At 41.5% G+C, this 27,991-nt stretch overlaps 1 protein-coding gene across 3 annotated transcripts; it reads right to left on the bottom strand.

Annotated features, from left to right (window-relative positions):
- Positions 1 to 55: 55 nt before the first annotated feature.
- On the bottom strand, positions 56 to 27,852 carry TRIML2 (tripartite motif family like 2). 3 transcript variants are annotated; one of them, XR_006549069.2, is made up of 9 exons: positions 27,647 to 27,852; positions 27,030 to 27,401; positions 26,681 to 26,776; positions 24,822 to 25,013; positions 23,060 to 23,200; positions 21,726 to 21,748; positions 21,465 to 21,565; positions 17,140 to 18,260; positions 56 to 471 (listed from the first exon to the last, which is right to left on the bottom strand). XR_006549069.2 is itself a non-coding variant. In XM_006057430.4 (8 exons), the coding sequence occupies exons 2-8, from the start codon at positions 27,219 to 27,221 to the stop codon at positions 17,689 to 17,691; spliced, it is 1,317 nt and encodes a 438-aa protein (XP_006057492.3). In that variant the 5' UTR covers positions 27,222 to 27,401; positions 27,647 to 27,852; the 3' UTR covers positions 17,067 to 17,688. The 3 variants fall into 3 exon arrangements, 2 of the variants coding, with proteins under 2 accessions (XP_006057492.3, XP_045020596.1); XM_006057430.4 differs by lacking the exon at positions 56 to 471 and having other exon boundaries at positions 17,067 to 18,260; XM_045164661.1 differs by lacking the exons at positions 56 to 471; positions 27,647 to 27,852 and having other exon boundaries at positions 17,067 to 18,260; positions 27,030 to 27,621.
- Positions 27,853 to 27,991: the final 139 nt, after the last annotated feature.

The raw sequence follows: 27,991 nt of genomic DNA, 5'->3' as shown, positions 1-27,991 counted from the left end.
ATATGTACAGATAAACAAAATTATAAGTAACTTAACTGAATCTAACCAAAACATAGGGTAATTCATTTATGGTAAACTGAGAGAATGGAGCTATACAGTCATTAAAATGATTGAGAGTTGTATTGACACAGGAAGATATTTAGACGTTATAATATGAAATCAGCAGGACATAAAATACTAAATATCTTAATCCTAATTGATTTTTTTCTTTCTAATTTATTTTTAAGATTAAAAATATGTATACATTCATAAAGGAATAAATTGAAAGGAAATACATTAAAATATTAACAACACTGGTTTACCTCCAGGTGGTAGAAATTGATGTAGTCAACCCAAATTTTCTGTATTAACACTCTTTAAGAATGAAAACAGCACATTCAAATCCAGTAAGATTCTTCCAGGCTACATATTCTTTGCATTCTGCATTAGGAACTGTTTTCTGCAAACTCCACAGCTACAGCATCAGGTAAACTGAAAATTCCAAGGTTAGATTGTTAATTATTCAACAAACGGCCTCTATTGATGAAGATTCTGAAAAAGGGTAAATGTAAGATTTCACAGATGGCCGGAAATAATATCAAGAAACATCTATGATGGGAGTGATATTCTAAGGAAGGACTGAATACTGATTCTAAAATTCAGAAAGGAGCATATGCAAAGATACCAGCCGACAAGAGTAAAAGAAAACTAATCATAAAAGGGGATTAAAAAAATAATGTCACATTGGGGAGGGTTTTTCTAAACATAGCACAAAACTGAGAAACTGCAAAAACTATACAAAGCAACATAAAACAAACATAACTGGGAGAAGTCTACAACTAATATTAGAAAAGAGTAACTTCCTTAATACATAGACAACTTTTATAAATTAAAAAAAAAAAAAAAAAAACACAGACAACAGGTGGTCCTGTGGTTAAGACTCTTCCCTTCCAATGCAGGGGGGCATAGGTTTGATCCCTGGTTAAAGAACAAGAATTCCACATGCCACGGGGGCACGGCCAAAATCGAAAACAAAGAAACAAGACAACAAAAACATGTAAAAGATATAAATGAAAAATTTTAAATATTAATTATTTTGAGAAAGGAGGAAGAGAGAAACTATCAGTGAAGAGTCCATAGAAAGCATCTAAGACACTCAGATCACATCAGATCAGATCAGTCGCTCAGTCGTGTCCGACTCTTTGCAACCCCATGAATCGCAGCACGCCAGGCCTCCCTGTCCATCACCAACTCCTGGAGTTCACTCAGACTCACGTCCATCAAGTCAGTGATGCCATCCAACCATCTCATCCTCTGTCGTCCCCTTCTCCTCCTGCCCTCAATCCCTCCCAGCATCAGTCTTTTCCAATAAGTCAACTCTTTGCATGAGGTGGCCAAAGTACTGGAGTTTCAGCTTTTGCATCATTCCTTCCAAAGAAATCCCAGAGCTGATCTCCTTCAGAATGGATTGGTTGGATCTCCTTGCAGTCCAAGGGACTCTCAAGAGTCTTCTCCAATACCACAGTTCAAAAGCATCAATTCTTCGGCGCTCAGCCTTCTTCACAGTCCAACTCTCACATCCATACACAACCACAGGAAAAACCATAGCCTTGACTAGACGGACCTTTGTTGGCAAAGTAATGTCTCTGCTTTTGAATATGCTATCTAGGTTGGTCATAACTTTCCTTCCAAGGAGTAAGCGTCTTTTAATTTCATGGATGCAGTCACCATCTGAAGTGATTTTGGAGCCCCCAAAAATAAAGTCTGACACTGTTTCCAGTGTTTCCCCATCTATTTCCCATGAAGTGGTGGGACCGGATGCCATGATCTTCGTTTTCTGAATGTTGAGCTTTAAGCCAACTTTTTCACTCTCCACTTTCACTTTCCTCAAGAGGCTTTTGAGTTCCTCTTCACTTTCTGCCATAAGGGTGGTGTCATCTGCATCTCTGAGGTTATTGATATTTCTCCCGGCAATCTTGATTCCAGTTTGTGTTTCTTCCAGTCCAGCGTTTCTCATGATATACTCTGCATAGAAGTTAAATAAACAGGGTGACAATATACAGACTTGACAAACTCCTTTTCCTATTCGGAACCATTCTGTTGTTCCATGTCCAGTTCTAACTGTTGCTTCCTGACCTGCATACAGATTTCTCAAGAGGCAGATCAGGTGGTCTGGTATTCCCATCTCTTGAAGAATTTTCCACAGTTTATTGTGATCCACACAGTCAAAGGCTTTGGCATAGTCAATAAAGCAGAAATAGATGTTTTTCTGGAACTCTCTTGCTTTTTCTATGATCACTAGTAATATACATAGACACACACACACACATATTCTTTCTTCAAATTAGGTGATGGGTTCACAGATGTTTAATTATTCTTTAGTCCTTCTCCCTATGTAGATATGTGTAGGTGTATATATACACATACACACTCATATATTTATATGTATGTGTGTGCATGAAACAAGACCCACAGACCCACAATTGGCAACTGTGACGGTATCCTCTGCTAGTGATGGCATCTACTCAACACACACCATCCGTGGCCTCCAGCCGGGCCCCAGCCTCTTCTGAGGGTCCTTCAGTTTCTGAGCTCAGCAGTAAAGTACTCCATTTGTGAAGCACATCTGAAAATTCAGTTACCATTTACGTGTTTAAAAGGACACAAGGCTGTAGAATCTATTATAATAAAGATTATCAACTTGTAAAATATATATACACACAAACTTATGCTTATATACATATACACATATATATGTGCTTATATATACACATATATTATACATGCATATTTCTAAAAAATGATTAAATGCATTAAGAATGCTTACAAGAAGGATCATACTGAGTCAAAGGGAAAGAAACAATTTTAAGTTAAAATGTATGTTGGTATTTCTGTGGAGAATAATGACATATATAAAAATCATAAGGCATATGCTTTTTGACTCTACTAGGAATTTCCCTCTAAAATATAATTGAACATGTATTACATGAAATCATGTTATACAAGGCTGTCTGTTATAACATCATCTATTTCAGTAAAATTTTGAAAACAGATAATTCCATGATGTATTATTTTGTGAAGAAAAAAATGTGGAAAAGTACTGTAATTAGTTTGTTAAAAAGAACTATATACGTTTGTATATTTACAGACTCTCCAGAGAGAAATACTTGGTTGGATGGTGAGTAGATGTAGAAAAGTGTATTATCTATTCAAAAAACACATTTTAAAAACAAGTTGTCTTATAATTTAGTCATCAAAGCAAACAGAGTGCATTTTATAATTATACATAGTATGATTCCGGTTACCCAAATTAAAACCTAAATAGTGGAAGGGGGAACTGCAAGAAATTCTCCACATCAAATTAATTAGTTGTATTTGTGTGATGGAGCTGGAGGTAGTCGCTCATGACAGCTCAGACACTTAACAACACAAACTTCCAGTGTTTTCCATGAGCTGTCAAAAGGCCTTGTTAATGACAAAATTTGAAGGAAGATAATACATTAGTTCCTTTCTGAAGTGTAAGGAAAACATTCGGTCAGTCTCGTAGGATGTTCAACAAACGCCTAGTTCATAGCATATTAGTTGAATCATAGCATATTACTTAAATCAACAAACCAGCTTACTTGAACCATGCAATTCTGTCCCCAACCCTCTATGGGAAAACAGGATGGATGCAAACATCTCCAGTGACTTGCCTTCTTCTTTGGGGGGAGGAGGTGTTAGAACCACTCTTTCAGTCAACAGGGTGACCTAGACTACATCGCAACCCCACTTCCTGAGAATACCATCAATGCGGCCCTTCAGTTCAGTTCAGTCGCTCAGTTGCGTCTGACCCTTTGTGACCCCATGGACTGCAGCACACAGGGCCTCCCTGTCCATAGCCAACTCCTGGAGTTTACTCAAACTCATGTCCAGTGAATCGGTGATGCCATCCAACCATCTCATCCTCTGTCATCCCATTCTCCTCCTGCCCTCCATCTTTCCCAGCATCAGGGTCTTTTCAAATGAGTCAGCTCTTCTCATTAGGTGGCCAAAGTATTGGAGTTTCGACTTCAGCATCAGTCCTTCCAATGAATATTCAGGACTGATTTCCTTTAGGATGCACTGATTTGATCTCCTTGCAGTCCACAAGAGTCTTCTCCAACACCACAGTTCAGAAGCATCAATTCTTTGGTGCTCAGCTTTCTTTATAGTTCAACTCTCACATCCATACATGACTACTGGAAAAACCATAGCTTTGACTAGATGGACCTTTGCTGGCAAAGTAATGCCTCTGCTTTTTAATATGCTGTCTAGGTTGGTCATAACTTTTCTTCCAAGGAGTAAACAAATGTCTTTTAATTTCATGGCTGCAGTCACCATCTACAGTGATTTAGGAACCCCCAAAAATAAAGTCTGTCACTGTTTCCCCATCTATTTGCCATGAAGTGATGGGACCAGATGCCATGATCTTAGTTTTCTGAATGTTGAGCTTTAAGCCAACTTTTTCACTCTCCTCTTTCACCCTCATCAAGAGGATTTTTAGTTCTTCTTTGCCTTCTGCCATAAGTGTGGTGTCATCTGAATATCTGATGTTATTGATATTTCTCCCAGCAATCTTGATTCTAGCTTGTGTTTCATCCAGCCCGACATTTCACATGATGTACTCTGCATATAAGTAAGCCGGGTGACAATATACAGCCTTGATATACTCGTTTCCCAGTTTGGAACCAGTGTGTTGTTCCATGTCCGGTTCTAACTGCTGCTTCTTGACCTGCATACAGATTTCTCAGGAGGCAGGTCAGGTAGTCTGGTATTCCCATCTCTTGAAGAATTTTCCACAGTTTATTGTGATGCACACAGTCAAAGGCTTTGGCATAGTCAATACAGCAGAAACAGATGTTTTCCTGGAACTCTCTTGCTTTTTCCATGATCCAGCGGATGTTGGCAATTTGATCTCTGGCTCCTCTGCCTTTTCTTGAACATCTGAAAGTTCACAGTTCACATATTGTTGAAGCCTGGCTTGGAGAATTTTGAACATTACTTTATTAGCATGTGAGATGAGTGCAATTGTGCAGTAGTTTGAACATTCTTTGCCATTGCCTTTCTTTGGGATTGGAATGAAAACTGACCTTTTCCAGTCCTATGGCCACTGCTGAATTTTCCAAATTTGCTGGCATACTGAGTGCAGCACTTTCACAGCATCATCTTCTAGGATTTGAAATAGCTCAACTGGAATTCCATCACCTCAACTAGCTTTGTTCATAGTGATGCTTCCTAAGGACTACTTGACTTCGAATTCCAAGATGTCTGGCTCTAGGTGAATGATCACACCATCGTGATTATCTGGGTCATGAAGATCTTTTTTGTATAGTTCTGTGTATTCTTGCCACCTCTTCAAGGATGACATCCCTTCAAGGATGACACAAAGTTACTTGATTTTGCCAAATAAAAATTAGAGCCTGATTTTAAAAGGTTTACATTCAAGCCCTTCCATGGTGCTTCCCTACCAAATTATGCCTTGAGGAAACCTTGAAAAAATGATCTTTTACCAAACATTGGCCATACTAAAACTCCAGATTCGTTTTTCTATAGTCACAAGAGAAAATCAGGAAGTTTTTGTTGTTTTTTTTATACTAAATAATGTCCATGAGGTCAGTCCATCTCTTCAGAATGAGCCATCATTTCCATCAACTAGAATTTGCCTCATGACACTTGCTGTTTCTGCCTTTTTGGTGGGACAATCGCAGGTGTTCCAAGAGTAAGTAGAAGGTCTCATGTCTCAGGCCATCCTTATCCCAGCTGTCTCCAGTAAAGTTGTGTTCTATACTCAAGTCATATTTGACTCTTTGAGATTCCATGGACTGTAGCCCACCTGGCTCCTCTATCCATGGGGTTTCCCAGGCAAGCAAACTGGAGTGGGTTGCCACTTCCTCCTCCAAGGGATCTTCCCTGACCAGGAATTGAACCTGCGTCCTCCTGCCTTGGCAGCTGGACTCTTTACCACTGAGCCAGTGGGGAAGCCCAGTAAGGTTATTTCTTTTATTTATTCATTTATATGTATTTATTTGGCTGTTCCAGGTCTTGCGGCACCGGGGATCTTTAGTTGTGGCATGTGGGATCTAGTCCCCTGACCAGGGATTGAACCCAGGCCCCCTGCATTGAGAGGGCTGAGTTTTAGCCACTGGACCACCAGGGAAATCCCAGGTTATTTCTTGACTATTCTTTCGTTGCACTCTGCCACAGGGACACTCTTCTTGAAAGCATCTCGAAGGTCCTGACACAGGTCAACAGTTAGAACTAGCTGATCAACTTTTTTTTTCAGTTGTTAGAACAATTTCAGATAAAAACACTGATTCCTATTTCTCTTGGAAAATAATGGGAAGATCTGGCAGAAACAGATGTTTCCATCAAGCAACATTTTCTTGGAGTGGAAAGGCTCTCTGGATCACTCCAGTTAACTCTGCCCTGCTTTATTCATTTCCTCCTACACCTGCAGGATTTCGGCCTACTGGTCTAAATCTGTGTGGCTCTGTAAGGTCTGGAGATACACAGTGTCAGCATCTGCATTCAGAGATGCAGAATTGCAGGCACATTTCCTGTCTGCTGCACCAGAGTCTGCACTAGAACAAGGGCCCCAGATGATCTCCCAGCACATCAAATCAGAGAGGCCCTCACCACTTCCTGTCGTAGCTTTACTCACCACTACCCAGGAGCAATTTTCCATTCCAGCAATCCTGAACTCCTTGGAATTTTCCTACTCAAAACACCTACTTCTCTTTGACTTCATGCAGCTGTTCTTTTTGCCAAGATGACCTTCTCCAAGTCACCCACACTGTCCTAGATCAGGGGTGCCCAGCCTCTGGGATCTCATGCCTGAGGATCTGAGATGGAGCAGATGTAACAGGAATAAAGTGCACAATAAATGTAGAGCACTTGAATCATCCCGAAAGCACGTCTCCTTCCCAATCCCTCATCCAAGGAAAAAGGTTTCCTTCCATGAAGTTTTCTTCCATGAAACCAATCCCTGGTGCCAAAAGGGTTGGGGGCTGCTGTCCTAGATAACTCAAATTTATCTTTTAAACTTCTGCTTAGAAGCTGCTTGGCCCCCTCTAAGATTCTTCACTCAGTATATACTATAATGAGTTGAAGTACCCCTCCTCTGGGTTCTGCTAATACTTGGTATGACTCTACAAGATTGTAGCTCTCCGGTTATGTGTTTGTCTATACTGTAAACTTCTTGTGAGCTCAGTGTTTTGTTCATTTTTCTAGCACTAGAACCTATAACTGGGTTGAGTGGTGGCCCTCAGAAAGACATGTAGACCTGGTGGTGCAGTTGATAAGAATCCACTTGCCAATGCAGGGTTATGGGTTCTATCCCTAGTCCGGGAAGACCCTACATGCCATGGAGCAACTAAGCCCATGTGCCACAACTACTGAGCCTGTGCTCTACAGCCCACCAGCTGCAATTACTGAAACCATCACACTTTAGAGTCCGAGGTTGCAAACAAGAGAAGCCACCAAAGTGAGAAGCCCATGCACCACAACACAGATACGCAACACCACTTGACATGACTAGAGAAAAACCACTCACAGCAACAAAGACCCAGTGCAACCAGAAAAAAAACAGGGTATGTACATGCTTTCATTCCCAGGACCTGTGACTGTGACCATGTGGTCCTTGCAGATCTAGGCAACTCCATGGGTAGTAGATCCGATGCCAAGTGTCCTTATCTGAGACACGGAGGAGGGGAAGGAGGCCATTTGAAGATGGGGCAGGGGTGGAGCAATGCAGCTGTAAGAAAGGACCACCTTAAAAAAAAAGAGAGAAAGAAAAGAAAGCACTGCCTGGATATCAGAGGCTGGAAAAGGCTGGGACAGATTTTCCCTACAGCCTTGAGAAGGAACACATCCTACCAAAACACAGACTTCTGGTCTCCAGAACTGTGAGCGAATAAATCTGTTAAGTCCGTCAGTGTGTAATAATCTATCACAGCATGTAGTCCTAGGGAACTAAGAAATTGCCTCATATATAATTTGGCAGTTGTCTAATTGCATAACAAGTCACCAATACTAAGCACCTACCAGCTACCAGGCACTTTTTCAGGTGTTTGTCAGATGTTCTGAAAGCCAAACTGGAGGACAGGTAGAAAGGTGATTTTGGAAAAAGCATAAGCAGAAGTACAACACAGAATGAGCTCAGAGGATAAGAGTGTTATCATCTGAATTCTCATTTAAATGAGCTGACTGCAAATGAAGCTTTTACTACTCAGATGGGCAAAAGAAGATCTCCAGCGGGAGTTCATCAGCTTTTTTGCACCAGCCAGTCAGCTTACTCAAAAGCTCGTGAGATCTCGAAGACAAAGATATAACTAAGGAATGGATAAGCAACCAGGCCCTACTGTACGGCACAGGGAACTTTACCCAGTGTTACGTGGCAGCCTGGATGGGAGGCGTTTGGGAAAGAGTGGACACATGTGCGTGTGCGGCCGAGTCCCTTTGTTGTTCACATGAAACTATCACAACATTGTTAATCAGCTATCCTCCAGGATAAAATACAAAGTTAAAAACATAGAGCTAAAGAAAAAAAGGCACAAGTAGCAGCCAGGTGAGTTAAAGTACAAGAGTCGAAAAATATCAAAATCTAATTGAGCACAGTTTCCAAACACATGGAAACTTAAAACTCGATGTTTTTCATAACATTTTTTGGTTTCATAACCTTAGAGGGCTTATAAGAAATGGCATTTCTTATAGCAAATGAACAGGTAAGTTCAACAATTCTTTTTTTTTTCCTGAAAAATTACTTATAAAACAAAATACTTTAAGAGTGGGATACACGGGCAGCGGTGTGCGAGTCAGTGTTTGGCAGCCAGCTGGGAGTGTGGAGCCCTAAGGGGAGCACTCACTGACTTCTGTGGTGTGAATACATCCAGCATGACGGATCTCAAGGTATGAACATGATGTCAGCTGACTGTCACTATTCCTGAAAATGTAATAATTGCTTGCAGGCTCCAGTAGAGCAATAAGTCAGGGGAACTAACACAAAAGAATCTCCAGAGATTTAGACGAAAGGAGACGCACACTGACGTGAGGGCTCCCCAGGTGGCACAGTGGTAAAGAATCCACCTGCCAAGGCAGGAGCCGCAGGAGAAGTGGGTTCAGTACCTGGGTGGGGAAGATCCTCTGGAAGAGGAAGTGGCAGCCCACTCCACTATTCTTGCCTGGAGAGCCTCATGGACAGCGGAGCCTGGTGGGCTACAGTCTACAGGGTTGAAAAGAGTCACACACGACTGAGCACGCATACACACACACTGATTTAATGTAAGAAAACAGGAGGCTGAATAATGGCTCTCAGAAAAATGGAACTAATTATTTGGATCATACAAAGGAAAAAAAGTAGCATCTTTAAAATGATCCCATTTTTGTATGACCCTGTATCTCACCACCTACCCACAGATACAGAGAAGTATTCACACCATGTTGCTCTATCTCTGCATATGAAATGTACAGAAATATACTGGTTAAGGTAAGGGGAAGTCCCTTGGAAACGACTAGGAAAATTTTTCTTATCTAAGAATTGAGAACTGATGGACTTTGCTGGCAGCTCAGTGGTTAGGATGCTGTGCTTCCAAGACGGGGGATGCGGGTTCAAACTCTGGTCAGGGAACTAAAATCCCACAGGCCCAGAAGCCAAAAACGAAAAATGGGAACTAAAAACAACCTAACAGCCCACACTTTTGTTAATACTTAAGACCAAACAAAGGTAATTTAACAACTGGTTTTAGGCAATTTACTCCTGAAAGACAAGCCTATGAATCACCTAACACAGCCTGATAAGCAGGAACAGCAGCATCACACTCATTAGGTACCTCATTAGGTACCTCGCCTTCTGGGAGGAACATCCCATGCTCTGATGTCATAACTGTGGCTCAACTTCCATCAGTCCTCCGCCTTGCAAAACACACCTTAAAAATTATCTGACTCGGGCCCTAAAACCATGTTAAGAGTCTTCACTAACTTCCCTATTTGAGACCCTACTTATAGCCTTTTGACCTCCATTTTCTACTATCAACATTGATGAGTACAAAGCCATTCTGAAAATTACATCTGCACCCTATTTCCTCTCCTTTTGGACGTTGTTAGGGTCTTCTCTTTATCCCTGATGTTTTGCCTTGGTGTGTATGTCTTCACTCTGCATCCTGGCTTCTAAGAGGCCCCTTTAATGTAAAACCCATACATTTAAAATTTGTTTGAAATTGCCCTGTCCTTCCCTTACTTTCTGTTCTCTCTTTGGAACTCCCACTGGTCAGGCGGCAAAGTTCCTGGATTAGATAGATATAAATAGATTGATTTACCTTTGCTTTTTCAGCTATTTTTCATCTTCTTGTTCTCTCCTGTGGGAGGCTTTTTCCTTCAAACTCTTTATCTGAATTTCGTTACTATAGTTTTTTCATATGGTTAAGTTCTTTAAAAAAATTATTTTTAATAGAAACACACTATTTCTAGAATCTTTTCATCTCTCTGAGGATAATTTAATGAGTTCTGAAGTTTTCCTTTAAATTCTACTTCTTACTGTTGGTCTCTGTCGTTCACTTTACAAGTATTTATCACCAGAGAAACACTGGTAAATAAAGACATCTTTTCTAAAGGAAAAACACATTCTTTAAGTATCTTCTATGAAAGTATGACTGCATTGTCAAACAAAAAGAAAAGCCACTAACCCCCCACTGCGGTAGGGGGGGAACCCATTGTGTTCTCAACCAGCCAATATATATTTTTGGACACTCAATGATATTAGGTAGCTTCTTCTCTTGGACCTAGTTTTTAAAATGACAGAAGAGTTCTGATCCTTGCATAAGAACTCTCATTTAGAGAAATGTACCCAATGAGAAAAACTGCAAGTGCTTCAAAGCTGAGAAACCATTAACTAAAACTGGGCTGAAGAGAATTTGGATTTTGACACTCATGGGCAAGCCATGGAGAATTTTGGAAATGGCTCTTAGAATTTCTAATTTATACACAATTTCAACCTGTAACGGTCTATTTTTTAATCTAGTAGCTATAGCCTCTGGTTAGCAGAAACTTTATGTGACCTTTGCCCCTAAGGCCAGGATTACTATATTCCATCCATGCAAGAATAAAATGCTGTGCAAACAACAGCAACGAACAGAAAATACCGAGTTCAGATTTTTAAAATCATGTATTGAGAGATATACTCAGTAAAACTGGATGGCGAAATGACACTGGAGGAGTTTATTTCATTAGGAGCTGCCATCTTTACAAAAAATAAAAATAAGCAATTATGTGTGTGCTAAGTTGCTTCAGTCATGTTTGACTCTTTGCAACCCTATGGACTGTAGCCCAGCAGGCTCCTTTGTCCACAGGATCCTCTAGGCAAGAATACTAGAGTGAGTTGCAATGCCCTTCTCTACGGGATCTTTCCAACCCAGGGATCAAACTCGCATCTCATGTCTCCTGCGTTGGCAGGTGGATTTTTTATCACAAGAGCCACCTGGGAAGCCCAATAAGCAAACTAACAGAAAGCAACTCTTAAGAGTCCCTTAGACAAAACGGTACTCCAAAGCTCTAAGGTCGGGCTTTCATCTACTAATGATGTCAGATATCTGAGTTGTCTTCTCATGTCAGATACCCAGCATACAGAAATCACCTAATAAATATTTGTTGGTTATCTTATTCACCATTCTTACAAAGTCCTTGCCATGATATAGTTTACATGCCATGGAGGGAAGAAAGATAAATTAAATAATATTACTTCAGGTAATGATTGATGCTATAAAGGAAATAATGGAGAGTAAGAGGTAAGAAAATGAGACAGGATGAGATAGAATATTCAGGAGAGGGCTTTCTTTGTGAAAGATAGATGGAGGAAGGCAAGAATGAAAGCCATACTTAGAAGGCTGCCATGTTAGTCTAGGTAAGAAAGAAGAGCTTAGACTCGTATGGCAAGAGGGAATCTGGTTAAGAGTTTGACCTGGGATATATATTGAAGGTATTGCTGACAGACTGAACACAGAATGGGAGCCAACTAAAGGAGCCAGTGATTTTCAAAGTAAAAACTGAGACAAAGTGAACCTGTGAAGTTCACATAAAACATGAGGTTGGCACATTTGGGAATATAGCTGGCTCTGACTAGGAAAGGCAAGACATCTGTTGGATATTCACATGTACTTTTCATAAGTGTTTGAAAAGAGGGCTGGTATGTCATATACCTCCTCTAGTTCCCCAAATCGTCCAGGAAACTAGTATCCTCACCTCTACCTACACAAGCCATGAAATTCCATAATGAAAATTAAGAAAGCATATTCTCAGAGGAAGTTCACATTTATAGTCCCTGAAATAAATTCACATGTTTGAAGTTCTGAATCTCAACATCAAACACAGAAATAGCTTTTAGCTTCAGAAATGTCACAGACCACAGAGATAAGGAGATTGCCACCAAATTCACTGAAAGGACTGATGCCAATACTTTGGCCCCCTGATGTGAGGAGCCAACTCACTGGAAAAGATCCTGATGCCGGGAAAGACTGGGGCCAGGAGGAGAAGGGGATGACAGAGGATGAGATGGTTGGATGGCATCACCAACTCAATGGACACAAGTCTGAGCAAACTCCGGGAGATAGTGAAGGACAACGCAGCCTGGTGTGCTGCAGTTCATGGGTTCACAAAGAGATGGACACAGCTTAGCAACTGAACAACAATGCTTAGACCACTTCTTTTTTCAAAGAGAAAACCCACCAGCATCTGGAATCACCACAGTACTACTATCTGAAACAACACCCACAAATACAGGGTAATCTTTAGCAGGTTAGAATATTCATTAGGATGAACACAAAACTAAGTACTCATTTGGGGGAAAAAAAGCTTACATAACGTTTCAAAATATTATACAAATACATAAATACTTTCCAGGAAAACAATTTTACATTAAATCTTCATCGACTGCTTCTTTAAAAAAAAAAAATTATTTACTCATTTGGTTGGGCTGGGTCTTATGGGTCTTAATTGAGGCATGCAGGATCTTTTTTTTCCCTCAGCGGCAACATACGGGATCTAGTTCCCTGACCCAGACCAACAGGGAAGTAAGTCCTCAACTGCTTCTTTCGAGAAACATGATTTCACTTTCATATCTTTACTCAACTTCCCACACCTTCCCCTCCAGTCAATCTCAGATCTCACTGAATACCTTTAAGGAGATACAATCTGGGTGGAAAGAAATGAATAGCCTGGTTTTTCAAGAGTTTGTAACACTATCTCTAGGTTTTTAGCATATTTTTGACTCAATAAAACAAAAACATCTATCTCAGAGTTAGAAGACTCAGATGAGGTAATGCATATAAAGCATTTGGAACCTTACCTTGCAGACAGTAGATATACCAACTTAAATTTTAACATGTAATACTTAAATTCAATCTTTTTGTTACTGTACCACATTTATCTATTGCACATAATTCCTCTCACTTGCGGTGAGTTTCTCATCTCACATTTGGTTCTCTTCAGGGCAAATGTCCCACTCCATTGTATACTTTCCCATCTGTCAGGACAGATAAAATGCAACCTTCTCCAACTTTCTTCATTTCCCATCCATGTGCTTTTCAACTTCAGTGTACCAGTGATGGCATTTATCACATTCTAATCAGGCACTCCAAGAAATCAAAGTTTCAAACCACTTGCCCATTCTCCATGAATTTATTATCTCCTCTATCCCAATTCCTTTTCTTTATCCAAGATTAAGACAATTACTGCAGTGAGGTCACTTACCTTTTCTTCTTTTAGCCCCAGATTATTTCAAGCAGACTGCCCTGACTCCCAGAGGAGGGTAGTAGGTCTAGACCAGTATGGGCTGTGAGCCTTCCTGGGCTCGTCCCAGAAATGTGTTAGCAGTTCAGCTATAAACAGTCTCACAACTTAAGTGATCTATATAGGGACAGAGAAGTCATTTCAAGTTATAACTACAGAATGGAACTGCATTTTTTTACTTAAGTTTTTTGCCCAACGTACACTTATCATACTTGAAATGTTCTAAGGGTAGATACGTCCCCGGTGTCGAGGGATAACCCGAGGTGTTCTAAAGCAGTGGTCCCCGGCCCTTTTGGCATCAGAGACGGTTTCATGGAAGACAGTTTTTCCACGGACCCAGGTGGGGGAAGGGGGATGGTTTGGGGATGATTCAAATGCATTGCATTTTTGTGCATTTTATTTCTATTCTGATTACACCATGATATATAATGAAATAATTACACAACTCATCATAATGCAGAATCAGTGGGAAGCCTTGGTCTCCCTCATTCTCTTTAAAATACAGACATACGTATATATATATTCAGATAATAGTTATGCATATATCCCTCCCCTGCTGCTCACCTCCTGCTGTGTGGCCTGATTCTGGGGACTGGGGACCCCTATTCTAAATCACTGGAAGCTTCTTCCAATGGCCTGAGAGTGCCTAGCTCTTACTGAGTCCAGTTTTCCAAGACATATAGTTTCTTAGAGTACCTTCCAACTGCCCCTGAGCCAGTCAACAATCTTCCTAAGACAGCAGGCTGACTGGCAGTCCCAGTCATGTGAACTACACATGCTTGTTACTAAGGAAGGCGTCCAGGCTCACCTTGATCTCTGATCTAACAGCCTGACCCCCCAGCACTAGCACCACACATCCAGCACCTCTGACAGATTAAAATTACAAGCCACACGAAAGGCGGTATAGTCACTGACCAAATCAGCTGTTCTCTGTTTGCCTTTACTAAACTTATTTCTTAATCTTGGCTGCATGTTGCAAATCACCCACAGAGCTTTGGAAAAGTGATGCCTAGATTCCAATTCCAGAAATCTTTTTTGTTTTTTTCGTTTTGGTTTTTTGGCCACAAGGGATATGTGATCTTAGCTCCCTGACCAGGGATTGAACTTGCAACCCCTGCATTCTCGCATTAGAATGCCAAGTCTTAACCACTGGACTGCCGGAAAAAATATTAGTCACTCAGTCATGTCTGACTCTTTCACAGTCCCATGGACTATAGCCTGCTAGGCTCCTCTGTCCATGGGACTCTCCAGGCAAGAATACTGGAGTGGGTTGCCATTTCCTTCTCCAGGGGATCTTCCTGACACAGGGATAGAACCCAGGTCTCCTGCATTGCAGATGGATTCTTTACCATCTGAGCCATCAGCAACTGCCAGGGAAGTCCCTAATCTCAGAGATCTTGATGTAATTAATGTATGTGTAGTGGGGGGACGTAAGAGGTGATGAATACTGGGATTAAAAAAAAAAACCTCAGGTGCTTATATGATACACAGAATTTACAAACTCGCTGTTGTACATGAAAGACTATTTTTACATTAACCCTTATGCTGTGGGTTGAACTGTCATCCCCCACCATGGGCTTCCCAGGTGGCACTAGTGGTAAAGAACCCACCTGCCAATGCAGGTAGACATTAAGAGATGTGGGTCAGAAAGATCCCCTGAAAAAGGGCACAGCAACCCACTCCAGTATTCTTGTTTGGACAGAGGAGCTTGGCAGCCTGGAGTCCACAGGGTCACACAGAGCTGGACACAACTGAAGTGACTTAGCACACATAAGCTTCAACTGCTATACCACCCACCTCCAAGAAAAAATTCCTAACTCCCTGTACTTTGTTTGGAAACAGGGTCACTATTAAGTTAAAATGAGCCCATACAGTAGGGTGAACCCCTAATCCAATGTGATTAATGCCCTTATTTATTTTTTTTAAAGGCCAAAGACCAGACACAGGGAGAACATCAACTGAAGACAGAGGCAGAAAAGGGAGTGGTACACCTGTAAGGGAACAAAGATTTCCAGCCAACCACGAGAAGCCAGGAGAGAGGCATGCGGCCGTCTTCAGAAGGAACCGAACCTGCCAACCTGTCATTGCTAGCCTTCAGAACTACGAGTAAAGGCACTTTTGAGGTGTAAGCCACTCAGTCTGTGGTACTTCACGGTGGCTGCTGTAACAAACTCAACCACCAGTTCGCCTGAATCTGTTTATTGACCTTTTGGTTCTGACACGAGTGCAGCTCTCTTCCAGGACTTTTAACTTCTAAGTGTCACTCACCCAGCGCCATAATATACAGCACTACTTAATGCTTTCTTCCTCACTTACAATACATATTTGAGAATTCATGGTCTAAGGACTGTTAAAGAATGAACAGAACAAAAGAATGAACAGAAATAGGCATGGTACTTAAATCTCATGGAAAGGCAATCAAAGAACTGTCCAAATAAATTTAAAGTTGCAGACTTCCCTGGTGGGTTCAGTGGTTAAGATTCCGTGTTTCTACTGCAGCAGGGGACATGGGTTCGATCCCTGGCGAGAGAAGTTTCACACACTGCAATGTGGCCAAAACATTAAAAAAAAAAAAAAATACTTTCCTGATGGTCCAGTGGTTAAGAATCCACCAACCAATGCAGGCAATGGGGGTTCAAGCCTTGGTCCAGGAAGATTCTACATGCCAAGGGGCAACTAAGCCTGTGCATCACTACTACTGAGTCCACACTCCAGAACCCACGCTCTGCAACAAGAGAGGCCAATGCAATGAGAAGCCTGAGCACAACTAGAGGAGCCCCTGCTGACTGCAACTACAATAAAGAGCAGCCCCCACTTGCTGCAGCGACAGTAAAGAATAGCCTCCACTCGCTGCAATAGAGAAAGCCTGCACTCAACAATAAAGACCCAGCATAGCCAGAAACTAAAAATAAAAAAGTAAACAGAATTTTTAAAAATTCCAACTGTTGTTTGTATATAAGAAGCTGTAACCGGTGCAGTGATGTTCCAGGATTTGCCCTTATTAAATCAAGTATAGCTGCTTTGCAGAGCAACACTTCAGCCAAGATCACCTTTCAGCCTCAGTTTCTACATTCGAATAATAAGGATTAATACACACTTACAGGCTGTTAAAAACATGGAGATCCAGCATGATAAACCTTTCATTAAAAGTCCCTCTAATAAATATTTCATTGTCTTCTTAGCATTGTACGAACCCCCAAGAAAGGCTGCAGAAAAAAATTTTCAGTGGGTGATCAAACAGAGAAAGACGAAGGCAAACATAAGACATCGTTACAAAGCATCAAACTGTCTAATTTCTTCTAAGAAATTTAATTTTCTTATAAGAAAGAAATAGAATACTTGAAACAACTTGGAAATACTCACATTTTCTGAAACACATCCTCCCCACCAAGATAAGGTATCTGGGGAAATTAAGTTGTCCTCCATGTGGAATGATGATAGAACTCTTGGCAACATCAGGAATAGGATGTCTCCATTCCACATGTCACTTTGATGACATTCTCAAATCTAAAGTCTTGATTATACCCAATTCTGTTTTCTGAAATCTCAAGAGTCCTTAACCCAGTCTTAAGGATCCCAGACTATTTTCTTCTCTAATTTCCCAATCTTATACTACATAGGCACTTGCTGTTCTAATTAGCATGGGGTCCTTTAGTTATTATCATTCACGATTCAGCTTAAATCCAACCACTTCAGTGAAAAGGGTATCAAAAGCCGTGCTGTGCCCTCACACTAAGCTGCTTTAGTCATGTCCGACTCTATGCGAGGCTATGGGCTGCATGAATGCAAAAGCTCTGGGGTGCTCAACTGGGCTCCAACTCAAGTGCTAAAAATCTTCTACTGGCTTATTTTGTAAAATTATTTATACAAAGTCATGCTTGTAACATTCTGGGCTCTCGTGGTTATTAGATTTCACACCGAAGAGGGCTGAGAGCTAACAGTATCATTACAAGGAGAAACGTGAGGGAGGCAGATACTCAAAGAGTCTGAATTCACGCCTCCACTGGAGATACTGAGAGAAAATATAGGCCTGAGAGCTCCCTGGAAGGCGAGATAAGAGAAATTATAGATGAGGGAGCTCTTTACGGCATCATAGAACGATATCTGCTCATACTCATAGTCCAGGAAAACTCCAACTCTGTGCACTTGCTCTCTCAAGCAGACCCTTTTGAAAGGGGGAAAAGCCCAGAAGGTGTGATCGGTTCCCATGAGAGATCCTGTGAGCAAGACCTTATTTCCAGAGCTGTTTCTCACGGCGGAGCTCCTGTACACGCCCAGCTGCCACTGCGTCGCCTTGCCCACGTCCACCTCCCAGTAGTGCTGCCCTGAGGTGAAGCTCTGCGCACCCAGCACGGTGGCGCTGAAATCAAATCTCTCAGGGTGACCGGGTACACCCCGTTGCACGTTTCTAAGTCTCACACTTCTTAGATCCTCGGACAAGACCAGATAGGGATGAGCTGTTTTAGGGTCCAAAGTTATAGGTCCTGCAGGGAGAAAGAAATTTAGTTACCCGAGGGGTTTGTCAATGCCAGTGACTGATGACTTCAAACTTCAGGGGCTTCCTAATGAGATGGCACCAGTCTCAGCCACAAATACTGGAGAGGCAATCTAGGAGAGTCCAGATGAAGGGACCTCTGAGCTCTGTTTCAAGTAATGGTGGGACTTCTCTGGTGGTCCAGTGATTAAGAATCCACCTGCCAATGCAGGAGACATGGGTGCGATCCCTGGTCCGGGAAGATTCCCCATGCTGCAGAGCAACTCAGCCTGTGAGCCGTAACTACTGAGCCCGTGTGTTGCAACTACTGAAACCCATGTGTCTACAGCGGGGTCCCGCCACAAGAGACGCCACTACAAGGAGAAGTCCATTTCCCACAACTAGGGAAAGTCTGTGTGCAGCAACAAAGAGCCAGCGCAGTCAAAAATAAATACTCAAATAAATAAAATTTTTAAACAAATGGACATCACAGAGAAACAAAGTCAGTAAGATAATGGAAGGAGATGCAATCAATCTGAGGAAGAAGAACAAAACAATGAATAATGGACTACGGAGAGCTGAAAAGCACCTCTCAAACCAGAAAGGAATTCTGCCAGGCCATAAGAATGACCTGACGCCCAGTCCTGGCCCAGTATCACCTGAGACCCAAATCTAACTCCCTAAAGATCTTCCCCAAGCCTGGAACCAACAGGAGCACTGGAGTCTCCTATAGAGCAGTTGATTCATGACTCTGACCTGTGACTGAACTTCCCTCCTTATCTTAAATATCACCGGGGTGCAGCAGAGACATCTGGGAACTGCTGCCTGCAGGACCCTAACACTGAGTAAATCAAAAGTGAATACATTAGAGGCCTGAAAACCTGTGAGAATCCTCCAGAAAAATCAAGCTGAAGTCAAGAAGGCTCACTGTGATTTCTCATACTTGACTGAAAGTGGTAGATGTCTTCATATCTCTAACTGGTCCTTCTCCTTCTGTTCAGCCTCTAAATATTGTGACTTCTCAGAGATCGGCCCAGGATCTTCCTTTTTACTCCCTGCATATTCTTTTACCCTAAGTGACTTCATTTAGCCTCAGTTTTAAATATCTTCTATATGTTCATGAGATGGTTGGATGGCATCAGTGACTCGATGGACATGAGTTTGAGCAAGCTCCAGGAGTTGGTGATGGACAGGGAGGCCTGGCATGCTGCAGTCCATGGGGTCGCCAAGAGTCAGACACGACTGAGGAACTAAACTGAACTGATATGTTCATGACTTACTCCTTTTAAAAGATGACAAATACCAGTTGGACAAAACACAGGAATTTCAAACATTCTCCATCCAAAATGGAACTCCAAACCTATCCCTTCCCAGTTTCTACTTTTTAGTGGAACATATCACTTTATAGTTGGTCAAGCCATAAAATGTAGCAGTCATTGATTTCTTTCTTTACCATCCAATCCACTAGAAACTTTTATGGGCAAGTGAAGATGCATCTCTGGACCTAATTCATATCAGTATTAAAGCGGTCTTAAAAACCACAAGCCTTGAATTTTAAATTTCGGCTTGTCCCAAGATCCTAGGATTTTCAGAAGACTGGAGGAAATAAATGCAAATTGTCTCTGGAAGAATGTACACCTTTTATTCCTATCTGAAAAGAACTTCTAAAAATAATATCTAAGGAAAAAAGGAAAGCTCACTATTTAAAAAATATCATTAACCACACACTCAAAGTGAGACTAGCAGAAAAAAATCTGAAGAACTTTACTTACTGGAATTGCCAGGCATAAACTCTACAATAAATTTTCCTTCTATGTTTAAAGAAAAAAGAAAAACTTCTAGTCCTATAGAATACAGGAAACTAAAAAAAGCAAGACTAAGTGGGTTTGACAACTAAATAAGATTATCTAGAAATAAAATATTAAAATATTAAAATAAAGTATTAAAATGCCAATGGATGATTACAAGGAAAGAAAGCTACAGAAAATATGCATTAACATAAATGCAAAAATTCTTTTAAAAACATTAGTACATACACTTTGGCAATATATAAAATGGATAAAACATTATCCTGGGAATGCAAAGTTGGCTCAACATACGAAGCAAACATAATTCACATTAACGAAGAAAAAATGGATATTTTGGTAGATACAGACAAAAACATCTCTTAAGTTCAACATCTGTTCATGATACGAAATCTTACTGAATCAGGAATAGATGGGGAACGTCCTCAACATGACAAAAGGCAGCTGTGGAAAAACCTACAGCTAACATTAATAATGGTCAAAGACAATCTTTTCTCCCTAAGACCAAGAAAAAGATTCTTACCACTCCTATTCACCATTACATTGAAGGTCCTAGTAAGTGCAATAGGTAAGAAAAATACAGAAAAGGCTTACAGACTAGAAAGGAAGAAATAAACTGATATTTAATTTCACTAATAGAACTAAAAAACACATAGGTATCTGCCTAATTAAATATGTACAATATTAGCTGAAAACTATAGAACACAGTTGAGAGAAATCAAAGATGACCTAAATAAGTGGAGATATATCACCTTATCCCCAAGTTGTTCTACAGACTCAGTGTAACACCAACCAAAACCCCAGCAGGCTTTTTGTAGAAGTCAACAAGCTCACTTTGAAATTTATGTGGAGAAAGATCTAGAGTGGCCAAAATTATTTTTAAAGAAAAAATCTGGAGAACTCACAGTGCCCAATTTTAAGACTTTCTATAGAATAATCAATCAAGCCAGTATGATATTACCAAAAGGATAAATAACAATCAATGAATCTATTAGACTCAAAACAGGTCTGTTCATTTTCAAGTGATTTTCAACAAATGATGTTAGAACAACTGAATACACATATATACAAAAAAGGAGGAGAGTTGTACCATATCTTGAATAGTATGTAAATAGTAACTTCAAATGAATAAGACCTAAGAGCAAAAACGAAAACTGTAAAACTTCTAGAAGGAAATCTTTGTTGCAGTAAATTTCTTAGGCCACAGAAAGAACAAACCATAGGAAAGAAAATGATAAACTGAACTTCAAAATCTAAAACTTCTGCTCTTCAAAAGATACTACTAGGTAAATGAAAATACAAACCATGGGAGAAATATCTGCAAATACAGAGTCTCTTTAAATCCTTCAGCTGTCTGGAATTTATACAAATATAAAATGTCCTGTGATCATGGACATGTGTCAACTTACTTTGCAGCACTTTGAGCATTTTGCTCATTCCTGTTACTTGGCACAAACTCAGGTCTGTGATTTGGGCGGGCTGTAGAAACTGATATAGTAGTGACTCACTCCTGTTACAGAAATGATAATCTCAGTTATCCATGCAGACCTCAGGCTCCTCCATCCAGTAGGTGGTTCTCATTGCTACCCGCATCCCAACACCTCCACCCTTGTGTGCTCACATATCAGACTGTGAATCTGACCCAAATGTTTCCAAAATGATTAACTTACCTTTCCAAAGCATATTTTGCATTCTATAGGATGAAAAAAGAGGAAAAAAATTACTAGGGGGTATTTGAGCCAAGACTTTTGTGACTTGTGCTCATGAAAATATTTTCTCTCATAAGAACAAAACTCGATTTCCAAGTAATTTCTTCAGCCTCATGATGCTAATTCTCAGATATCAAATTTCAACACTGAACAGGAAGTCAAAAAAATGCTTGAAATCACTGTTATATTCCCAAGGGAAATAATCCTCTCTACTTCACATAGAGGATGCTCCTCATTCAAATTCTGCCCATCTACCTGATTTCTATACTGGGGGCGGCAGAAACTTAGCCTGCTACGCTGGGGTCGGTGGCTGGAACCAGGTCAGGAACTGAACGTAACTGGGTCACACCTGTCTGTGCTGTCTGGAATGAGGCTTGGCTCTACGACAGAACCTAACTGTTTATGTCCAGGTGCATCTGGATAGTTTTTTGTTTTGTTTTGTTTTTTGGATAGTCTTTAAAATATAAAAATGTACTTATTGAAAATGGTAACCATGTTGTGCTGTGCTTAGTTGCTCAATCTTGTCTGACTCTTTGCAACCCCACAGACTGTAGTCCGCCAGGCTCCTCTGTCCATGGGATTCTCCAGGCAAGAATACTAGAGTGGGTTGCCATGCCCTCCTCCAGGGGATCTTCCCAACCCAGGGATCGAACCCAGATCTCCTGCATTGTAGGCAGATTCTTTACCATCCAAACCACCAAGGAAGTCCCAAAGCATGCTCCTGAACAAAATTTAAAGTATACAATACTGGGAATGCCCTGGCACTCACTGGACTCTGCGTGTGTGTATGTGTGTGTATGTGTGTGCTGAGTCTGAATGCTCTGGACTCTGCATTCTCACTCCCAGTGTGTGTGTGTGTCTGTGTGTGTGCGCATGCGCATGCACGCACGCAGTGAGTCGTGACAAACTCTTTGTGACCCTATGGAGTGTACCCACTAGGCTCCCCTGTCTATGGGATTTCCCAAGCAAGAACACTGAAGAGGGTTGCCATTTCTTCCTCCAGGGGATCTTCCCAACCCAGGGCTGGAAATCTGCACTGCAGGCAGATTCTTTACCGATGAGTCATTGGGGAAGCCCACTTACCCTACTAAAGGGCATGTCGATTCAAACTTAACTATTGATCAGTGAAGCAGCTCTGTACATACTATGATTTTAGGATGAGTCATAATGCTTCTGACAGTCTTCAAGTAGGCCTGAAGATCACTGGGTACTGTATTCTAGCACTGACTCCTAATGAGTACTATCCACATCTCATTTCTCAAATACTGTAGTGAAGGTTATTTCCAGACTCTTACCTGGAGCAACACTGAGGCGGGCTGCCTACACTTCCTCTCGAGCTCCGCGGTGATCTGCTGGAGGCTGCAGATCTGTTCAGAAAGCCTGACTTCACTCTCCTTCAGTTTCTTCATGTTCTCTCTCCCCAGAAAGTTCAGTCTCTGCACAAGCATCTCTTTATTCAACAACTGGCAGTTTCTCTTACTGGCTAATTCAACCACCTCATTAAAAACCCACTCTATTGCCTGCCAACCCAGAAACAGAAGTAACTGGATAAGGCCAGGATATTCCTCTGTGTCAAGCAGGATACCTCAACAGACCCTTGATTCTCTGACATACTGTATTTATTCTGATGTGGACAGTATCCTTCTATCTACTTAATCAGTTCACAACTTGGACCTAAAACAGGTCACTTTTTTTTTCTTTTGGCTGTTCAGTTTTGTTCAGGAAGTTTCTTATTTCCTTCATTAAAACTAAGACTTACTATAAGTTAATTAAAAATTAAATTCAACCAATAATAAAAAACATAATCAAACCACTGATACCAGGTTCCTTCCTACTCTTGCAAAGATGCTCCATCTAGGCACGTATGAGAATGTTCATGCTATTTTTTTCTTAACACAAGTGATGTCATATTCCACTGCTGATCTGGCAACTTGCTTTTTTTAATAGATAATATGCTCTTGGAGAGCATTCCTTATCCATACATATTAAAGCCATGTTATCTTTTCTAAACGCTAAAGAGCATTCCATTGTATGTCCTATACAATGCATTTCATGAGTCCAATATTGATGGATACAGGTTGAATCCACTCTCCTGCTATCAACAAATGTTAAAGTAATAACAACACTTAAACTTACATTTACATTACACAATAATGAACACATGTACAAATACTATTTAAAGAGCTTCATGTAGATTATCACACAATATTATGAACTCAGGGCCATTATCATTTTACATCTAAGGAAAGTAAGCCAAAGCTTAAGCAGAATGTCTAAAGCCACCTATTGTCATTCGGTTGCTCATTTGCGTCTAACATTTTGTGACCCCCATGGGCTGTAACCCACCAGACTCCTCTGTCCGTGGGATTTCCTAGGTAGGAATACTGGAGTGCATTGCCATTTCCTCCTCCAGGGGATCTTCCCACACCAGGTACCGAACCTGTGTCTCCTGCACTCAAGGCGAATTCTCTACCACTGAGCCACCAGGGAAAGTGGCCAACTAGACTTCTAAATTATAGAACTCAGTTAGGAATCCCATCAGTTTGGCTTCAAAGACTATCTCTAAGCCATGGCTCTATACTGACATCATTTTACAACATCCCTTATGAATGTGTCTTTTTATATGCATGCACGGAGAAGGCAATGACACCCCACTCCAGTACTCTCGCTTGGAAAATCCCATGGATGGAGGAGCCTGGTAGGCTGCAGTCCATGGGGTCGCTAAGAGTCGGACACAACTGAGCGACTTCACTTTCACTTTTCACTTTCATGCATTGGAGAAGGAAATGGCAACCCACTCCAGTGTTCTTGCCTGGAGAATCCCAGGGACGGGGGAGCCTGGTGGGCTGCCGTCTATGGGGTCACACAGAACTGGACACGACTGAAGCGACTTAACAGCATATGCATGCAAATATATCTGCAAAACAAATTATCAGGAATAGAACTGTGGGGTGACTATATATATATATATACACATTATTTTAATAAAAACATAGTTTTAGCTCTTCTTGCTTTCATTTCCCAAATATTGTAAGGATGCCACGTTGCATATCTCACCTGTAGTGTTTCCTGGAACTTCTCCTTTAGGTTCATGGCAAACTCCATCAGCTGGTTCTGACTGGTTTGTCTCAAATTCAGGTTGAATCCACCTTGCAGGCTTCGCAAGTTCATCTCATTTTCTTCAGTCATCAGCCGGATCCTTACGCTATATTCAGACTCAATCATTTCTTTAAAATTCTGTTCCTCTTTCTTCATCAAAGACACAGAAATGACAGATTTCAGGTTAAATACTACAGACAATTATTTATGGTCCCTTTCCATCTATAATTCTAATATAAATCCAAGGAAATATAAAGTACTGGAAAGGGAATAATAGGCATAGATACAAAGGACAAAGGGAATTTCTGGGTCAACATCAGCCAAGATATCAACACAATTTTAGAACATGAAATGCAGATAGAGAAATGTTCATTGACAGGAAACTGAGGAATCTACACAACTTCAGGACCAAAGAGCAGGAGATCAGGAAAACTGGAAGGTAGGACCAATGGCTTTTGCTGATGCTTTGGACAGTGGATGAGAGAAGAGCAATCAGTGGGTGACCCCAAGGTTTTTAGGAACAGAGCTGCCAAAACATAAAATGCAAACTATGGCTGGGACAGATTCTAGACATTGGGAGTGTATCAGCAACTCAGTTTAGGATATGTCGATTTTGATAAGTCAGCCATCCAAGGAGAGATACTAGGAAGAAAGTTGGACATGAAAGCCCACTCCTTGGAAAGTCTGAGCTACAGACATATATTGGGAGTAGTTGGCTTAACGACTGTATTTAGGGACTTCCCTGGAGGTCCAGTGGTTAGGACTCTGCATTTCCACTGAAGGGGCACTGGTTCGATCCCTGGTCAGGGCACTACGATTCCACATGCAGCACAGTGCAGCCAAAACAACCACCACAACAAAATGACCATATTTAACCTCATGACACTGCTGAGTGAACATTTATCAAGACACTGACTATTCTCACCACTTCCACTACCCCTCCCGCCACAGTTCACCATCACCTGGCCCTGATTATTGCAAACAGTCCCCTTCAAGTACTCCCTGCCTGTGATCTCACCCTCTTACAGTCTATATATTATTTTTCAGCTTCTGTTCCCTTAACAGACTTTTACAAGATATTGACTATAGTTCCCTGTGCTTTAGAGTAGATCCTTGTTAATTTTCTATTTTATATATAGTATTGTGAATATGTTAGGGCTTCCTGGGTGGCTCAGCAGTAAAGAATCGGCCTGCAATCCTCCTGCAGTGCATGTCAATGCCAAACTCCTAATTGACACGCCCCGAATAGAAATCCTTACATTGACCTTTAAATGCCTTCAGGATTTACACTGCCACATCCAAAGTACAAACGATGCTCAATCTCCTATGGCATTGTTAACTGCACTATCAGTCTTTTTTATATTTATAAATAAGGTATAAAAATGCCATCTCTCTAACAAATTTAATATAGTTAATTTGTATGTCTCTTAACACGAGCGTATGAACCAATTCAGTCTACTCAAAAGATTATCTGCATTTGCTTTTCTGCGAGCTCTCATGTCTTTGATCATTTCTCTATTGAGTGTCTAGTCTTCTGCTACTGACGTTTTGTTTTTGTTGCAGTATCTTAGTTCCCTGAACAGGAATTGAACCCATGTCCCTTGAAGTGGAACTGTGTGCAGTCTTAACCACTGGAGCTCCAGGGAAGTCCCCTGCTTATTAAGAGCTCTTTATACATGAAGAAATTAATACTTTTCCTACCTATGGATTTTTAAGTAGCTTTTCCTGCTGTGCCATTGGTCTTATGATGCTGTTTATGTTATTTGCTAGCCAACATTATAGGTAATTTCCGCCCAAGAATCAAGATAAGCACTGACCTGCATCATCACCATTCTTTCTTGTTCATCAGCCAGTATGATTTTAGCTGCTTCAAGTTTCTCCTTCAATGTGTCCAACATCTCCTGGAATAACTTCTGCAGAGAAATATATCACAGTAATTGCTTTACAACAGCTAGATTCCTAACCTTAGACAACTGAAAGGCCAATAGCCCTGACTACACGTGGAAGGTCTGCATATGGTACTTATCTAGTATTCCGCTGATCAACATCCACTAAGGGAATGGCCTTGAAGGATCAGAATACCTGTTCCCCAAACAAATAAGGTAATTAATGAAAAGAGGAGGCAGCCAGAATGGCAGGGTGGTCTGGGATCTGTACGAAGCTTACCCTGTACTTCTCGGCCGCCTCTGGCACTTCATTCACCACCACGGGACTCCCACGCTCCTGGGGCGGGAAGCTGCGGCCACAAACCGCCATTTGGTCACCACTGCGGAACAGCTGCGATGGCTGCGGGCGTGTCTCACAATGGACACCTCCTGGGGTGTCTTGCTCTAACTGGGAGCGGAGCCTTTTGGACATCCCGGCAGGTGGCCCTCGGTGGAGATGATCAGGCTATTTCTAAGGCGGTATACACCTCCCCACACGCCGAACGCGAAAGGAGTGCGGGGTTCTAGGGCAGACGCACTCGGCAGCCTCCGTCCTCCGCAGTCAAGGGTCCTGGACTCTTTGGATTCCAGCAAACCTTCTGCAGCCACGAGCCTGAGGATTGAGACACGATGAATTCCACCAATGGTCAAGTTCTCCGAGAATTTCAAGTTATTGAAAATAATTAACAAGTGACAAAATAGCAAAGTGCTTCCCAGTAAGTCATTAAAGAAAAGAAAAATCACGCCCAAAGGAAAGCACACTGTGGCAAAGAGCAGGAAAGGAACTTCTGGAACTAAAAGCAGACAGAGCCTAGCCTCAGGCACTCCAGTCGCAAGCCGAAGGAATCCCTCACTCACCCAGTTGCTTGCAGAGATCCACAAAGTGAGGGCTCCTTAAACCAGACGGACGGGAAGTGGTGTGTCGCCGCGTTCCGAGGAGGCGCTCCTTTTCAGGTCTGGCTTCGAGGCGCGCAAGCTTCTCTGCCTGAGAGGCGCTCTCGGGGGCTCCACAAGTGCGCATGCGCCTGACTGAGGCGCCATTTTTGTGCCTGAAGGGTAAGACGTGTCACACCAGACTTGGCGGTTGAAGGATGTTTGCTAAAAAAATAAATAAATGAAAGAAAAAAAAGAAAGTTAAGTCGCTCTGTCGTCTCTGACTCTTTGCGACCCCATGGACTATAACCTACCAGACTCCTCTGTCCA

This window comes from Bubalus bubalis, chromosome 1 (assembly GCF_019923935.1).
Source record: "Bubalus bubalis isolate 160015118507 breed Murrah chromosome 1, NDDB_SH_1, whole genome shotgun sequence".
In the NCBI taxonomy this organism is placed as follows: Eukaryota; Metazoa; Chordata; class Mammalia; order Artiodactyla; family Bovidae; genus Bubalus; species Bubalus bubalis.
This window is presented reverse-complemented; position numbering and strand designations above follow the sequence as displayed.